The sequence below is a fragment of the Geospiza fortis genome, unplaced genomic scaffold, assembly GCF_000277835.1.
Source record: "Geospiza fortis unplaced genomic scaffold, GeoFor_1.0 scaffold285, whole genome shotgun sequence".
Classification (NCBI taxonomy): domain Eukaryota; kingdom Metazoa; phylum Chordata; class Aves; order Passeriformes; family Thraupidae; genus Geospiza; species Geospiza fortis.
This window is the reverse complement of record NW_005054403.1, coordinates 1-19,160: the sequence shown is the minus strand read 5'-3', so window position 1 is coordinate 19,160 and position 19,160 is coordinate 1. Positions and strand designations below refer to the sequence as shown.

Here is a 19,160-nt window from a genome sequence, read left to right as displayed (position 1 = left end):
GAAGGGATACCTCTTAAGTAAAGGAGAAAAATGTTTAAAAATTTAACTTTGTTGCAGCAACCTACGATTTCTTCAAACTGCAGGGTTTCCCAGTTTTAGGTAAAACACACAAGAATAAACAAAAATTTCTCTTGATAATGTTGTGAGTAATAAAGACCCCTCAAAAAATTTGTTGTAAGAAGAGTGCATTTTCTGTAGATTTTTAGGAACAGAAGGTAAGAAAAGCAAAATATTGTAAATATGCACTATGGAAACCAGAATTCATATGCACACCTGTCCATTTTAAACTTTTATGGAAAATTTAAGGAAAATATACTACATATGTGGAAAATAAAAAAACATAGACCAGAAAAAAGTGTGGACTTAATCAGAAAATACTTCAAAATATCTTCTGGTTTTCAGCTGCTTTTATGACCAAAAGAAAAACACTTCTATGCAAGATAATATTAATAAGAATATGGAACATTCAAAGAGGGTAAAATGTCATTACATCATAGCACACTTTCTGTGCAGCTACTTGAAACCACTAACAATTGCAAAGACTAGAAGGTAAAAAAAGTTGGAAAGAAGTTGTATCTCATTAAGAGATATATTCTCAAATGAAATCTGAAGGTAATTACAGAATCATAGAAACCTATAATTGCTTAGGTTGGAAAAGACCTTTAAGACTGCCAAGTCCAACCATTAAGCCAGCAGCAACCAGTCCACCACTAAGCCATATCCCTGTGTGCCACATCTTTTTAAAAAACCTCCGGGGATGGTGAATCAGCCACTTCCCTGGGCAGCCTGTTCCAACCCTTTACAACCTTTTCCATGAAGAAATTTTTCTCAATATCCAATCTAAACCTCCCACAGTGCAACTTGACGTCATTTCCTCTAGAGCATCTGGGTGTTTCTTACTATGGAGAAGAGACCGACCCCCACCTGGCTACAGCCTCCTTTCAGGTAGTTGTAGATCAGTAAGATCACCCCTGCACATCCTCCAGAAAAAACAAACCTAGATCCCTCAGCTGTTTCTCACAGAATCTGTGCTCCAGACCCTTCACTGGCTCCGTTGCTCTTCTCTGTACTTGCTCCAGTACCTCAGGGTCCTCACAGTGAGAAGCCCAAAACTAGACACAGGACTTGAGGTGCAGCATCACTGACGCTGAGTACAGGTGACAATCACTGCCCTGGTCCTGCTAGCCACACTATTGCTGACACAGGTCAGGATGCCATTTGGCTTTTTGGCCACCAGGCCACATGCTGGTTTATGTTCAGCAGTTGCTGACCAACACTCCGTGGTGCTTTTCTGCCAGGCAACTTTGCAGCCACTCTTCCCTAAGCCCGCATGTTCCCTTAGGCTGCTGCGATCCAAGTGTAGGACCTGGCACTTGGTCCCACTGAACCTCATCCTACTGGCCTCATCTCATCGATTCAGCCTGTCCAGATTCCTCTGTAGAGCCTTCCTACCCTCCAGCAGATCCGTATTCCCTCTTATCCAGGTCAGGGGCACCTGCAAACTGTCACTCAATTCCCAGGTTGTTGATACAGATGTTAAACAGGACTGGACCCTCAGGAACACCACTTGTGACTGGCCATCAGCTGGATTTCACTCTATTCAGCACCACTCTCTGGGCTATGAATGACTATAAACATCAATTACCTGGAGAAATGCAAGGATATTCTACATGGCAGCTGAATACAGAAGATATTTATAGCAACAGTGAAAAGACTGTTGAGGAACAGGGCAGAGTCACATGCAGGCAAAGAGAAGAGAAAGATATGACTCATGAGAGACACAGAAAAAAATGCATGGCTCCTGAAGCAAGTGAGAGTGCAGCAGAACTATCTCAGACTAGCTTCTTATAAATAGGAGATGGTCAGAAGGAGTTTGTTTGCTGTGAATAGATAGAACTTTTTAGTTAAAAGACATTGAATAATCACAACATGAAGATTTGATCTCACATAATGCTGAGGCAGCAGAAGAAACTAGCATCACTAAATACATTTGCAAATAAGATGAAGAAAAAAACCAAAGAATAACAACATGTATGCATTATGAAAGCAAAAGCCAGGAAAATAATGAGGGTGTTTTCTAGTAGTTTTCACATTCTAATTATTTAGAGAAAAGATTAGAGTTCCATATATTCATTTTTCAAAACAGGCTTTTTGTGCAAAAGAAATTCCAGCTTTGATATATGGGTAGACAAGTGGCTAACAGGACTGAGAACAATGATAAACAATGAAGCAGAAAACAAATTAGAAAACGAAGATAATCTTATGAACTTCCATGGAAAAAAATGGTATTAGTTAAAAATAGATGGAAACAGAGAAGTGAACCTATGATATGAGGAAACAGACTTGTTTGCACAGTGCTTGGCTACAGTCCCGAAAATGGGGCATTTACGCCATAGGTTGTACTAGTTTAGAGAATATGTGGGGAATTGGCAAGGAAAACAGCAGACCTTCATTAGCAAAAACAAGAACATTAACTGCATGAAGGAAACCAATTCCCACAATAGAGCTAATGCAAAATCAATGTTGAAAACAGCAAAGGGAAAAATTGGAGCTAAGGCAAGTCATAGAAGAGTACAGAAGGGAGGAGTACTGGGGAGGCAAGTTGTTGGCACCACCATTAATATAAAGAGGTAGGGTGAGGAGCTGGTAAGATAAAGAAGGATGAGGAGTGAAAATACTTTCTCAAAAAAACTCCAAAAACCTAAAACAAAGGAAAAAAAACCAACAAGGAAAAAATGCATATGTTATCAAAAAGGATAAGAAAGTTAAAAAATATTATGGAAATAAGATGGGAGAGATCATGTGGTTGGAGAAATTATTATTACAGATTAAAGAGCTACTATGAAATCCTTTGTACCTGGTATGGTGGAGGAATAGTGAAGCAAATTAGATAGGCAGCAAAGGGAATTAATAATATGGAATAGGGAGTGAGGATTTACCAGTACCTTTGAAAATGAGGGAGGAGTAGAAATTAGATATTGCAGCCCGGAGGGCATCCCTGTAGAATACCTGATGAGATATATAAATAAGAGTGTACTCACTTGAGAATCATAGTCATGGTTTCTTTTCTGTCTTTCCCTTGGAAAGGTAGAGTACCAGTGAGCATTTCAAACTGTATAGAGTAAAACTTTCATCAATTACATTACCTGGACAAAAACTAATTTTTGACAAAACTACTTAGCATCTTAACCTTCCAAAATTCATGCATGTTAACAATCAAGTCTGAGCAAAACAACTTCATTGTACAGTTTCAATTGCTAAGAACATTGAGCAGCCTTTGCCATTTTTAAAGCTGCAAAATATTTTCCTATATTGGTAACTTGCTTTACACATCCTTTTATCTGAACAACTTAGACTATAATGTTCTGTGTTTAATTTCTGCCTAAAAATTTTGTCCTAGGAAGACTTGATCTGTACAACTGTATTTTTAGTTTTAAACAAAGGGGAGGGGGTAGGGGAAAAGGTTTTCCTTTGAAAAGTTAGTGATGATTTCTCCTCATGCAGAAATTTTTTAAAAGGTCAAAATTTTGAAAATTGGCATGTACACAGCCTTCATTGGGAAGGGGAAAAGGTTAGCTGATTGACAAAGACATGCATGATGAAAAGTGGTTACTGTATGCATACAGTGGAAATAAAGCCTGAAGGAACACGGAAGAGCTACACAGTACGTGCATGCACATTCTACAGTGCCTGGCAGTAAGCAACAGACACTGCTAAAATACTGATTTGTTCTGAAAGTGACTGAGTAAAAATAGATAAATATAAAGGCACTCCTGTTGGACTGCAGTATGCTGCAGGGATATCAGATCTAAGTGAGGCAGTGAAAGCAGTCTGGCAGCAGTCATGGCAGCCAGTACTTAGGCAGAAATTGGATTTTTTTGGTTTAAAGAGCGCAAACCAATTTAGTTCAATGCAATTTCATGGCATACAGTTAACAACATCAAAAGTAAAATAATTATAAAGCAACCCTCGGAACAGCTTATGCAAACTTATGTCATCCTGAACACAAGGTACCCTCTATTCCCCTCTTTTCTGGTATGACCCAAACATTCAGCCTCCTAAACATAAAAAAACTGAGTGGATAACTTGAATAAATAATGTGTGACTATAGTATTTGTAGATCTACAATAAGAGCATGAAGTTGCACTAACAGTATTCGTTAAAACATTATTTTATTGAAATAAAATTTGAATTCCTTACTGCCATCTCTTCACTACTGGTAGATACTTTATAGTCTAGGTAATATTTCTTACTGATATATTAAAAAAATTAAATTTAATTAATAATGCCAACACAAAAAAAGACTACTTTTAACTTTAACACCTAAGACAATTGTCAGGAAAAATGTAAATTTGGAGTGCTCCACTTACACTTGCATGAAATACAGTTTCTTTAACAAGCTCCTAATTTGTCACAAGCACACATGCTTGTATTAACAGCTCAACATGTGTATTCTTTGTCACCCCTCCCAAATACTATATTCCAACATTAAGAAGCCAATAGTACTTATAGAATAAGCCAACTTTGGCCTTTCCTACTTATGTTTCATTTCAGGAGGAGAGCACGTCAGTGCTTCTGAAAACTTTAAATGAATGTTTTTACTTGTATGGCATCCCTTAAAACTGTCACTGTTTTAAAGGACACATTGAAATATAGTTCTTAACAATGGCTTAAACATACTTCATGTCTAGCAGCACAAGAAAAGAAGCCAAATGATTTGCTGAAATATGTTTAAAGTCTCAATTTCTACGCTATAAATTCTGTTCACTCTAATTACTGTGTACTTATACCACACCAATCATCACTTGAATTTTTGATCAGCTCAGAAATTAAGAATGAGTTAAAAGTGGATACTTACAGATTGGTTATGAAAATTACAAACTATAAATGCAAGCAACAAAAATATGCCCTAGAAAAAGCTGCACTGTATTTCATATACTACTTTATAGAATTTGGTTTTTAAGGTGATATTTTTGTATTCAAAGTAGAAGCCAAAGTATTTAACATGCAGTGCACTTAAAACTGTGAAAGCCACCCCAATCACAGCTAACATCTCACAGCAATTTTCAATTACACCATATCGACTTGATAAACACCAAATTATGTTTTCTACCTTTATAAATTAAAGCTGAAGTTTAATTATGTTTGTGTTATCAACAACAAATATTCTGCAACTACATTGTAATTATCTTTTAATTGACTGTTCTTAATGATAAAATGTGAGGTTGTGAGAAGTGTGTGTGCTTGTCTGGAGAGAGTTCAGTTATCAGGTGCTACTTTTACATAGTCAGTTTTCAGATCACAACAGCATTCTAATCATCATAAAGCCATAGGATGACCTATTTTCAGACACAGGAGTCCTTCTTGTACTATAAAGCACACGCATTAGTTGTACTGTTACAGTTATGTAGCAGAAGCGATAAGAAATGAATACATTTATACAATTGTTTAATTTCCATGTCAAAAATGCACACAAATATTTTAAATATTGAAAGTCTTTCAGCATTCCTTAAATAACAAACATGATCTATTATTATTTTCCAATTCACATTCCATATACATAATATTTCCCCTGACCCTGTAACTTTACAGTAATTACCCCTTGCAGAAACATCATAAGCAACTCAGAAACTATATCCCTCACCAGGTCAGTGTCATTTAGATCAACGTGATGTGTGATAACAACAGCTGAACAGTTGTCATTATTACACTAACTTGTAATTACACTGTAGAGTCTAATTAGAAAGTTGCCAATCACCTTTTTCCTCTTGAACGTAAATTCAAATTTAAAATTTGAATACAAATTTCTTCCCCACTTTGGAATAGACAAGCATTTTTCTGTATACTTCTGTATTTCTCTTGGTCCCCATAACATTCAAACTATTGAAATAATAATAAAAATATGGCATATTATTGGTGTTGACATAAAACCTAGTCTATGTTCTTGATCAAACTCTGTGGTGTTACTGATTTCACGCAATTTAGGCTTCCTTTGTAGTTAAAATTCATGTAAAGCTCACCTTAGGGGTTAGTATTTGATTTGTTTCACCAGACCTTGCAAATCACAATTTTGCTATTATTTACATTTACCAGAAACCTACCATTAAAACACCAAAAGACCACCAGTCTGCACTCTGTGTATGGCCTCGTCTGTTAACAACTTCTGGCGCCATATATTCCACTGTTCCACAGAAAGAGTAGGCTTTTTTTTCATGGTCAATTGACTCCTTACTTAAGCCAAAATCTAAAAGGATAAAAATAATTCCAAATGTAATTTTTAAAAACAAAAAGTTCATGGTTGATACTTTAACCATAATATGAAGTGTTTTGCTTTTATCATTGGTATAGACAACTGAACACTAATATGGGACTTACAGGATTCTCCTTCCCTCCCCACATTATCATAGGTCCATAACATCAGATATACTTGTAAAGCAGGTACCTTATTCAAATATTTAGATTTTATTTACTTCAACCAAATTACACTACTTGCTTCCACAGCTAAGTTACCAATCAGCTGAAATTACTTATTTTATCTTAGTGGTTTACCAAAAGAAAAATGCAAATATTTTACAGAACAGAAATGATCCTAGGATTGCAATTCCTTTATTTACCTGTCAATTTGATATGTCCTTCCTCATCAAGCAGGATGCTAAAGAATAACAAAAAGAATATTAAAAACTAATTAAAATATCGTAAGTATTGTTTCAGAAAACATAGTGACAATATTTAGGAATAAACAGTAGAGGATACACAAAGACGGGGAGAATTAAACATGCATGAAAATGAATTATTAGAAGATACATTCAAACTAAACATTTTGATTTCCTTCTACTCTTTCTTTTTAAAGATTAAGAAACAAGTTTACTAGAGTTTTATTCAAAAATTTTATTAAATTCAGCATGTAGTAACAGTTTTGGCTTTCTGCAGCACATGCAGCACTATTGTAATTGTTATAAACAGAGACATTCTATTTTTCTTATACCAGGTATGTTTTCATATGTACACATAACAGGTATTAAGTTGCAATTACCATTTCAAAAGTTGTTGACCACTTCAAGTAACACTGAGTAATAAATAGCCTCATGTTGTACCAAAGCAAAGGACCCACAGGCCCTATACTGGGAGCAGACCTTAGCCTTCCACCTTTTCACTTCAATCACAAGAAAGGCCACACTTCTCAGAGATGCCAACTGTCCTTGACTACCACTGAATACCACTGCATTGCAAAGCATGCAAAGTATTCAAGAACTGGATTTTCTAACACCCCTTACACAATGGATTTAGTTCCTCCATCTGCATTTCATCCTGGGGGCAAGACACGACCGCCCCATTCCCTTCCTCTTTGCAGTTTCCACGGTGGGAACCATGAAAGCCTGTCCTCAAGTGCCACATGCAAACACTGCCTTCCTGCCCACCAGCACATCAACACTTCCACCCAACCTGGTGCTGTCTGTGGGCTTGCTCAGGGTGCACTCAATCCCCTCATCCAGATCTCCAGTGAAGATGCTAAACAGGACTGATCCCAACACAGAGGCCTGAGAATTACCACTGGTGACCAGCCTCTGGCTGGATGTAATTCCATTCAGCACCACTCTCTGAGCCTGGTCAATAAATTAGTCTTTTACCCAGTGAAGAGTGCACCCACCCACACCATGGGAAGCCAGTTTCTCCAGGAGAATGCTGTGGGAAATGGAGTCAAAGGCATAGAATCACAGAAGATAAGGGGCTAACGTGTGTGTCTCAAACACTGAAAGCCATTTACCTCTGGGGCCAACCACAGATTGTTGCTAGTAACAGATAAGGATTGCCTGTAATAAGCAAGGATTGCTGGTAATAACACACTATGAGAAAGAACAAGATGTGCCCAGAGAAGAGGCCATGCAGAGATAGGGCAGCACTTTTCCGGGACAAACATCCTCGTTCTAATTCCTGAAGATAAGCACAACCCAGTACAGCACAAGTGCAGGAATGAGGTTGAGAAACAGGCATGGACTGTAGGGGAAAAAAAGACCACCCAATATTCCCAAAGACCCATTTCCTGAAAGGTTTGAAAGAAAAGACTGTGCCTAACAACTAATTTGTATAGAAAACAAGAAACTTACCTTCATGGCTGGGAAACCTATCTATAAAAACATCTCCCCAGCAAGCCCCAGCTGACACCCCCCAGACCCTGGATGTCCCAACAGTTGGACTGGCACTGTAATCAAGACTGGTGATCTCTTTTTCTCTCTTCCTCTCTCTCCCTCTTTAATTCACCTACTCTCTCTTCCTTTTCATCTTACCCCTTTACCTAAACCCCACTGCATGTGCTTTTATAGTAGGTCAAGGACTAAAATACCAATTTCTATGCCAGGTATATAATTTACTAATAAAACCTTGTGATTTTTTCAGACCCTCTGATTTCTGTTGTTCCTTTCCACCACAAGCATTTACAAATTTTGGGTGGTCCTTTCCCCTTAAGGGTTGGATGTTACAAAAGGCTTTACTAAAGTCTAGGCAGACAATATCCAGAGCCTTTCCTTCATCCACTAAGCAGGTCACCTCATCATAGGAGATGATCAGGTTGGTCAAGGAGGACCTGCCTTGCATAAACCCAGGCTGGCCTGGCCTGAACCCCTGGTTGTCCTGTACATGTTACATGATGGCACTCAAGATGCCTCCATGACCTTCCCTGACAACGAGGTCAGGCTGACATCCTGGCTTCTCCTTCCAACACTTCTTATAGCTGGGTGTCACATTCGCCAAATTCCAGTGACCTGGGACCTCCACAGTTGACCTGGACTTCTGATAAATGATTGGAAGTGGCTTGAGGAGTTCTACTAGCTCCCTCAGAACTCTTGGGTGAGTCCTATCTGGTCCCTTGGACTTTTGGTGTTCTAAGTTGCATAGCAGTCTGCCGGCCATTTCCTCCTAGATTATGGGGGTTTCATTCTGCTCTCAATCTGTCTTCCAGCTCAGGGGGCTGGGCACCTTGACAACAACTGGTCTTGTTATTAAAGACTGAGGCAAGAAAGGCATGAAATAGCTCAGCCTTTTCTTCATCTTTTGTCACTGTTTCCCCTCACATCCAACAAAGGATGGAGATTCTCCTTGGTCCTCCTTTTGCTGCTGATTTGTACAAACATTTTTTGGTTGTCTTCTGCTTCTGGGACTTCTAACATATTGATATTCCTTTCACTCTTGCTGATGAGAGGACCTCCATCCCTTAACTCTACCTCTATGGCGGACCAAAGGACCTTTGTAGAACACTGTCTCTCAAAGAGTGGTGTGCTATCCACAGGCTTACCTCTGGCTTTGTCCCCATTCCCCTTCAAACAGAGTTCAAAGTTCCCTCAAACCCTCAATCCCCTCTAAGTCCTAAGTTAAGATCCTTTTTCCTCTTTGAGACAGGTGAAATCCAATCTTTTATATGAAAATAGCTCATTAACCTCCCCCACCTCCCTCTCTTCAATTTATATAGTAAATTACCAAAGTTTAACAGTTGGGAAAAAGTGCACAGCAAGAACTGCTATAGAAATGAAGTTAATACACTGCATGTCTCACAGAGGAGCCTTACTTTTCTGGTTTTAGGTCCCGGTATATTATTCCAAGACTATGTAGATGGTCTAAAGCAAGTGCTAATTCTGCCAGATAAAATTTAACATCATCTTCTGTGAACATCACCTGAAAAAGTAGCACAATGTATTTCACATGTGAAATCTGTAAAGGTTACAACAGCACAAGCTAAACAACAACAGAGGTGTTTCAGAAGGATTTCTTACAATACTTGAATTCATTGCTACACAAAACACTAGAAAATTCAAATTTCTTAGTTATACAAAAACTAGGATTTTATAACCCACACTATTTCATACTTGAAATACTTGGACATACTTGAAAAAGAATTTTTAAAGGCAATATATTCTTCTTTCTGCAAATTGAGAGATTATTTGTTTCTGATTGTTCAAGAAAACAGACAGACACATTGTAGTGAAACTGAAATACTTTGGAAGCACTTAAACAACGTGAGTACTTCTTGGTTGGATGGGATCATTTCATTTACAGACAACAAATGGACCAAAGAAGTCCAAATGCCTGAATTTCATCCACAAAGTAAGAGAGAAGAAAAGTATATATATCTTGATTTTGGAAGGGCTACCCCTAGGTACTTTGAGAAAGAAGTTACAGCAATGGTTAAAGCCCCAGGGTGCAGCCTTGTAACTGCAGATGTAACAGCAGAAAGGCAGATGAAGGAGTAAACTAACAGGAGCTAACAAGGAGTAAAGTGAACAGCCTGCATAAGGGCACAGGGAGCATTCCAGGTAGCAATCCCACTTTCTGGATTAGGAAGATAAACTACTCTCTGTTTATGTTAATTGAAATGAACATATTGTCCCAATATATCAAGTGTTGTGATCCCTGACAGAATACGTTACAATTCAACTCTTCTGAGACTGCAGAAAAAGATAAAAATAAAACCAGATCCTGCATGATTTGATTCTATTTCAGTTACTACTCAGTTATTTTACTTTGTTTTTAGAATCTAAGACTAATACCTTAAGATATAGCATATAGACCCAGAAAAAAAAGGCAATTCTTTTTATGCAAAAGTGTAAACATTTATTTCAGCAAAGCTGAAGATTATTTTAAACGAGTTAAGAACGGAGAATATGCTTTCCCCTTAGTAGTTTCATGAGAGAAAGCAATTACTAAAGCTTGTACAATAGATTGTTGCTGATGTTACTTCTACAAAAGAGCCAATATTTAGTGCAGACATATTCAAGAAAGGAAACCTGTATAAGAAACATTTAAAAGCTCAAATAATAAAAGATCCTATGAGGATCTTTTATTTAAAACCATTGCATGGGACTCGTCTTTCCTAACCTTAAGCATCTGCAGTGTAGACATCTAGCTTGGAATTAGCCACCTTTCCCTTTGTAGTCAATAGGAAAAAAGCAACAACTTTCATCTGATCTCTTTCAAAATCACATGGTGTGGTATGAGGATGACATTAATAGCATTCAGCATGCCCATTTCACTCACCAGTTATGAACTCTGCTTAGATTCAGGTACCTATAATGAATATTTCTCACCTAACCACGCTAAATTTTATAAAATATGAGTGGCTCAAGATGAAAAAAGTCAGGAAGCCAATATACATTCTTTTTTGGGAATCAAGAATGAACTACAAACTTTAGGAGTATCTCAATTTTAGAGCACTAATAACCTATTAGTTACCTGTGGCAAAAGAAATGACAAAGGGCAACTTGAAACAGATGGCATCATCAAAACAAATGTAATAATTTATGTGGTCAGCATAGAAGTAAGGGTACATCTATATACAAAATAAATTCCGTTCTACTCTCCTCTTAATAACAATAAGTGGTATTGCACTTACTGCAGTGTTAACCCAGCTGCCTCTGATACTGTTGTGGCAAAGGAAAATGTAAAGCAGCTACAACTGCAAGTCCAGGCTACCAGATACACATTGGATACAATCTCTATCTGAACAGATATTTGTTGTGAGTTTTTGGACAGGAGTAATGGATAACAAAAACTTTAAAATATGGTGATATATTAGATGTTAACATTTACTTCAGGAATTATAATCAAATTAAATTGAGGTAATGAAACCCTTTGAAGTTGTCATCTCCTGTATCTACACAGACACATTACTATCATGACAAGAGGCAAAACATTCACTTTTTGAAAATTAGTAAAATAAGTAGTATACAATCCTCACTTTTTAAATATTCATACATAATGCAATTTTGCATTCATAAAAAAAAAAGAGTATCTTATCTGCCCCTGAATTCTGGATATCAAAACCAGCCATAAATTTACTTTATAAAAATCCAAGTTCTGAGTCTTATATGTAAACATGGTAACAAAAGGAGAAGATTTTGCCAGGTATAAAAGGCAGCACAGAAAGACTGCTTGTCTAAGACTTTTTTCAGAAACAATGAAAATTGCCATCAGCCCTTCTATGAAGTGACTGTGCAAAGAAACCCAAACAAACAAAAAATGTATCTGGTTAAAAACAGGTCAAAATTTTATTAAATGAAAACGGAATTTAAAATGTAAATTCTCCTAATACAGACAATTTATAGTCAAATTCTATCAATAGACAGTTTTTCAAATTTAAAAAGTGTACCTCTTTGGATAAACGTGTAAACAAGTCTCCTCCCCTGAGAAAATCCAAAATAAGATACAGCTTCCCTTCTGTCTGAAAAGCTGAAAAGATCAATTAAAAAAATTAAATATCACCTAACTTTATCCACGATTAGGAAAATAACATACCAAATAATTCACCCTTATTTTCATTATTAAAATTAATTTCTCTTTCGCCTTTGTGAGAAAATGTATTGAAATTAATTAGGTAACTGATCCTCTACAACAAATCAAGTAATTCCCATGCTATATGAAAGTAAAGCAAACTACCAATAAAGTCCCATAAAAAATAAACTTTACTTAGGTTAACCAGCTTTTTATTCCAGATTTTAAAGTATGAAGCTAGATTTAAAAGGGCAAACTAGTAACTAATGAACCTCTTAAAATCTAAAAATCTAAATGTCCCTGCTAAACAGGGACATGTAATCTAGTCTGCAAAAGAATGACAAATAAAATAGTGTAAGGTACATAATTTAAGCCACTTTAAAATTTGAGAGAGAGACATTAAGCCACTTTAAAAAGTGAGAGAGAGTGAGGCTTAACTATAGGAAAAAACAAACCCTAAAAGAAAAATACGAGCTGAAAAAACCCCAAACCAAAACAAACCAGAAACTCCCCTTTTTTTCCACATGTTGAAAGTACCGATATCCTCCCCTCTTATACATAAGCATTGTGCTACAGCTGCTCATACTATTAAAATTAAAAGGCTAATTTCCACCCATTTTGATGCAAGTGGAATTAATGCCATTGCATACATTTTCTATAGAATAAACAAAGGAACTGTAAGAAATAACTTAAAAAATGTATGTCATACAAAAGACTAGAGGTTTTGGAAAAGAATGGCTTGTTATTAATAGATAACTGCTTTTAATAGCACAAAGGGCTACAGAGTCTCAGTTTTATAAAGATTTAACATTGCGTGAAGTCAGTTATGTGCTTCTTTTGCATAAGAATTATAACAGAGCAAGTCTGCACAATTGGGACTTAACACCCTAAAGTTCTGTGATTTTCTGAACCACAGAGTAAATATTAAAAGCTATCTTGACAAACACACTACGCTATAAAAATGAATTTTTTCTGCAACTCACCATAATGTAATTTGACAATAAAAGGGTGGTTAACTTCCACTAGGATATCACGTTCCATTTTTGTCCGAACCCGATCTCGAACTGCAACAGAACATGAGCACACAAGATTAAAAAGAAAGTTACATTATGACTCAGTATTTCTCATATGTTTCCTGATGTACTTCCCATTGTATAATATTATAATTGTCTGCAGGTCATTATACCTTACACAGCTGAGAACTTAGAAAATTTATTCCACATTTTTTTCTGATAAATATGCATTTTGATTTGCTTCAGTTTTTGCTATTGACAAAACTTAACACTAGGCAAATAAATTTAACAAAAGCACATGAGACAACACAGCCACCCTTCAGTCAGCTCTATACTTAGTAAACCTTCCAAACATCACAAAAATTGCCACACCTATGTATAGAAAACATTCTGCTAGTGAAAAGCATAGAGAATTAAAGTCGTAGCAAAACAAACAGCATAAGTATAATCATACTTTGTATTAGTTTAACTCATTAAATAACTCACACTAATAAAATATTAAGTTCTTTACAATTGGAAGGGATTTTTTTTTTCATTTCCTTTATAATGAACTTAAAATAAAAATGCCATTGATTCAATGTAGTGTATACTTGAGATTACATTTTTAAGGACATTTACTGAGAGAAAATGTGCATGGAGAAATATATCAGACACAAGAAGCAGTTGCTGCTCAAGCTGCCTGTGCTGTCCATCCATGGTGACTCTGAACAGGACATGTAAGTGCTCCTATGCCACCAGAGATTAAACTCAAATGAGCATCACATGCCAGCAATGCAGGAATACAGGCAGGGCAGTCAGCTGAGCACAGCACCTGCTTCAGCTGTTCCCCACAACTTTCCTGCCAGCTCCAGTCAGGGCTTGGCTCCCATCCGAAGCTCTGAATCACCAGGACACAGACAATATTCAGTACTTTACACAGGGGAGAACTATCAAAGTTTGCTTTCAGTGGTTTAAGATGTTGCATTTTTCTCTTTACCTCTATTCTACATTTTGTTACTGCTCCTTTCACAAATGTATCTTCCTGGAGGAAGCACCCCAGAGCAATGAAGTCCCGTCCAAAGTTTAAGCTGACAGCATTCCTTGTACAGTTAACAAGCCAGAGTTCTCAGATATTGAAACATAACAAGGCAGAAAATAAAAAAGAAGCAAAATGGTGTTAAGGCATTTATCTATATTTTCCCAGAAACACACACTTACAATAATACAGATACTTATGAAAAAGTTATATAGATGCGTTTTCATGAATGAATACAACCATGAAGTTTCCATCTGCCTGCAGAACACATCCCTAAAAATGGAAGCTTATGAAATAAGTGCTCAAGTACAAAGCAAACATCACATCTGAATGCTGACCTTTGCATCTAAAGCCATTAAAATGTCACAAGATAGTTAGTTGTGCAATTTAACTGTTTCAGCAGTTCATCTGAATTACAAGACTGAAATTCAGAATACTCTTTTTTTTTTAGGCAGGTTCAGGTGAAAAAAAAATTAAAAGACTTTCAAGTGCCTGCAGCTATGCAGCAGTTACATGGAAAGTATAGACTTAAAACTCCAAGCAAAAGAAGTGTAAAGAACTCAGCTCATTTCAGATAATGGCATAAGCCATTATTTGACTTGACATCTGATTTTTGTTTGACTGTAATTTCCACGTGGGTTCTACTGGAAGTACTGATTTTTCTTAATATATTTGATTCCAAACACTCTAGCAATGTTTTGGCTGTTTCTCTCTCCACATCATAAAGGGGCACTGAAAGATAACACCTTCTATCAGAGTGTAATAATAAACTAGTTTCTGCTGTAAACAAAATTATATGTATATATTCTTGCATTTGCTCTAAACATTAGAAAGTTGGACTGTGTAGTTACATCAATGTGTTCTGGCTAATACAGCTGCATTTCTATGAAAATATTTTCTCTAATTTTGATTTGTGGAACAGGTACACTGTTTCCAAGTGTGGTCCTTTTATCTTTAATTATAGAGCACAAAAATAACTTTATGAAATACATTTGAAAGAGCTAAAGAAACACAGAAAAATCAAGTAATATGCTGTATTATTTAAAAATACAGTATTACATATATTAAAAAGTTGCAATTATGGAAAATAGAATTAATTCCAGTTAATTTCATATTAAAGTTTTAAGAGTAATCTTAATTTGCTTGCAACTCTGCTCTTCCTAAAACATGAATCACAAGCAAGTAGTGCATGAAAAACATCTGATAATACAGATACAAAGTGTTGAGGACTGTGGCATCCTCTTGATGTCGTCACCTTTCTGCTCAAGCCTTTTGCATCCTTGAATTCTTAGTGCCTCAGAGGGTCTCCTTTCCCAATTAAAAGTCACGCTCTCAATTTCAGTATTTACCAGTCTCTCTCATCTGTAGGCAAAACTAGAACCACAGCCTGGACTGTAATTTTTATATGAGGTTAAACTGCAATCAAAAGGTGATGAAGAGAAGCCCTCGAACATCTTAAAAAGCAACTGCTGAGTGACCTCTGACCAGTCCTGAGCTATTAACAGGCTGTTGAGCATATTAATGTACCTTAAATGAGTGGAAATCAAATTCAGAAAAATAGGAAGTAAATAATGAGAATGACATGTGCCACAAAACACAAAGGAGTCAAAATATAGGAAACTGTTCAAATACACAGCCCTCTGTAAGTGTATAAGAACTGTGACATTCAGCACCAGATCCTAAGTGAAAAAATTTAAACATTTTAGCAGAAGTTCATAAACCAATGCTTTTGTTCTCCCCATCATTCTATAAATATTTGACGATAAAAAGGATTAAAACTGAAATTAAAACATTAAAACTGAAATTCAATATAATAATCGATAACATCGGTAAAGCACTACAGGCTGTTGGAGCCATCCCAAAATTATCATTTCAGTTTCATTACAGTCATGAGTTAGAAGAACTTCACATAGACAGAACTATAAAACAATGACGTAAAAGAACAAGCATACAGTCTGGTCAAGGCATTACTGCAAAAGATGACTTTCATTTTGATCTATGGTAAAAAATACCTTATTTCTTTTTTCTTACAGAATTCTCTGAGACAGAATTGAGATTGCTCAGGCTTAGACTTATTTTGCTACTGATAGCGTTCAAGATCAAAATCACTGAAGAAACAGATCAATCCACAATTTGTTCTTGCTCAAGTAACCTAGATTATCAACTTAAGATTTTATAAAATACATCCTACATCGAGATCACATGCCAAGAGTTTGGGGCAAGTGTACTGTATAGGTCTGTTTCAAAAGAAAAGACTAAATAATGTGCTTAAGAACTTCTAGAATCAAACACCAATATAAAGTGCTTTTAAGTATCATGACCTAATTATAAACCGAGCAAAAGGCATTAACTGTATCCTTGGTGACACACAGCAAAGGAAAAACGGAAGGATATTAAGTTTCAAATAACAGCTCAGGAGCAAGTCAGGTGGCAGATGTAACACAAGCACTCCATTAACCCACCATCACCTAAGGAAAGTGGCAAGGGAAGGAGCCTGCTCTCTTCTCCAGCTACCAACACGGTATTGTTAATCCTTAATCCTTCCAGGTTTACAAGACAAAGCAGTGTACTCTGCTATTTCCTGTTTCAGAGAAGAAAGCTGAAAGACACAATCTGTAGAGCAGCAGCTGTGTAAAGACTAGGTTTTGGTATAATGTCCCTGAGTTACCTTTTTTATTTCTCTTCCCTTGTTCTAAACAATGCTTACCTTTCAAGGTGGCCTTTTTCAATACCTTCATTGCATAAAGCTGTCTAGCATCTGATCCTGAGATTTTTTTGACGAGGAAGACCTGCATTAAAAATTAGAAAGAATTCTTAAAAGAAAATAAAAGCAAGTCAGATTAATGTTTTTTGCTATGAAATTCAAGTAGTCACTATGATTTCAATGAAACTTTATTTGACAGTTTTAGATTCTCCAAAGCCAAACCTCCTTTCATAATCTAAAAAGTTCATTCAGAGGATACTCTGCCAAATTCATTTTGGTCTAATTTAAGTAATTTCAGTGAGTAAAAGAAAAATAAATTGGATTCTCTCAGAAATTCTTCCAAATTTGACACAAAAGAATCAGCTTTTTAAAATTAATCTCTAGTTTTATCTTATTGAAATTCATAGGATGACACAGGAAATGTGCTAATAAAATAATTTTCAGATATGACCATAAATATGTGAACAAAATTTGATCCAGAAACCTATATACATCAATGTATAAATAAAATTTAAAAAAAACCTAGTGTTGCATGTACCAATAAAAAACAAGCAGCCTCAATTAAAGGGTGTTTCATTTCCTTCTTCAATATCATGGGATTTCTTGACTGGTATTGTTTTAAATACCCTTAACACAAAATTAATTCTAGAAGAGACAAATTTTAGATTTAGGAATGAAAAAAACAAACACCAAAACCAACTGTCACAGGTTTTCTGGCTGTGGACATGTATAGACACATGTTGTGGTACATGAGGAAGTTAAACATGTTATGTGAAATTAGTTTGATGTCTGGTTTTGTGCCCAATTCTCACTTATGTTAACATTCCTTGCATTACCCAGAGACTAGCAGATCATCATCAAGAGACCTTGAAAAGCATGCAAATTTACTTTTTTTAAACTAAATGGGAAACAGAGACAGCTTCACAAGTTATTAGAACAAAATGATTTATGGATTTAAAAAAAATAATGATTTTTGCATAAAGTGTAAGACAACTGAGAACAAGACTGGCATTTTTGCAGAAAATTGTGTCAGCTAGACAGTTTATTATTTTTGCTTTTTTAAAAACTCACATTCCCCCTTCTCTCTCCCATTAAATTACTGAACTTCGTATTAACAATAAAAGTGATTGCTGAAATGATCATTTATTAGCTTATTTTTCCTTGCCCTTGAATGATGTACTTCTTGTGATCTGAAGATTTCCAAATAAAAACTCGGTTATGATTCTGGACTAAATCAAACCTTTGGAATCAGGTTTCCCAGTGAATTCTTACTAGTATGAGTACAAAATTTTATAGTTTCTAAGCACCTAGATTTCCAAACTTAACTGGAACAATAATGGGACCAACAGTAGCTTATTACCACCAAAAGAGAATTGGACCTATTTTTCTAATTTTCCACCCTATCTAAGGTGGTTTTTTTACATGCTAGAGCTTAACATCACATTCAGAACTGCAACTGAGGCTGAAAACAGATGTAAAGGCTCTGCTGTCTTGCCTTACATATTCCATTCAGTCTTGTCATGTAAACTTAATGTTTTGCTTTCAAGTTGGATTTGGACAACTAGAAGTATAAAAAAAATGTATGCCTAGTGAGATCTCAGTACTCATGAAATGCTAGAAACATTGAGTCTTTAACAGATGTTCTGATAAATATCAAGGTACATTGCACCTTAACCAAATTACACCAGATAATGAACATGACTGGGATGTATCACATTTACTTCAGTAGCCATTACTGCCTAAAATTTCATTACAATTGCAACATGCTACAAAAACCAGCTTCTGTATTGGTGATGTCCTACAATTAGCAAGCAACAAGGAATACTTATCAAAAAAACATTACAACCCTCACCCTCTCAAATAGAGAAGAGTAGTTAAGAGAAGAATGACATTCCATTCTAACAGTAAATACCCAATAATTTCACATCAAGCCATTTTTTCTATTGAACTTTGAAATCCACATATCATGCTAACATGAAAAATAATTACTGCTTTATTGAACTTTGAAATCCACATATCATGCTGACATGAAAAAAAATTACTACTTTAAAAGATCTGCCACAATTACAGTGTCTAGTTAGCACTAATTTGGAAAGCAGTTTTCACTTACAACATTGCCTTAATGCAAAACTGTGACTGTTCTAAATATTTCACAACCAATATTCAATGC

General features: G+C 35.9%; 1 protein-coding gene across 1 annotated transcript in view; it reads right to left on the bottom strand.

Annotated features, from left to right (window-relative positions):
- The window catches only part of RPS6KA3 (ribosomal protein S6 kinase A3), a 37,916-nt gene extending 20,845 nt beyond the window's left edge, over positions 1 to 17,071 (bottom strand). Inside the window, exons 1-7 of the mRNA XM_005426145.3 lie at positions 16,994 to 17,071; positions 13,242 to 13,322; positions 12,137 to 12,216; positions 9,560 to 9,666; positions 6,615 to 6,652; positions 6,102 to 6,244; positions 3,042 to 3,112 (exon numbers count right to left, since the gene is read on the bottom strand). Coding sequence (XP_005426202.3) covers positions 3,042 to 3,112; positions 6,102 to 6,244; positions 6,615 to 6,652; positions 9,560 to 9,666; positions 12,137 to 12,216; positions 13,242 to 13,322; positions 16,994 to 17,024 — 551 coding nt within the window. The 5' untranslated portion in view covers positions 17,025 to 17,071. The remainder of the gene's footprint in view (positions 1 to 3,041; positions 3,113 to 6,101; positions 6,245 to 6,614; positions 6,653 to 9,559; positions 9,667 to 12,136; positions 12,217 to 13,241; positions 13,323 to 16,993) is intronic.
- Positions 17,072 to 19,160: the final 2,089 nt, after the last annotated feature.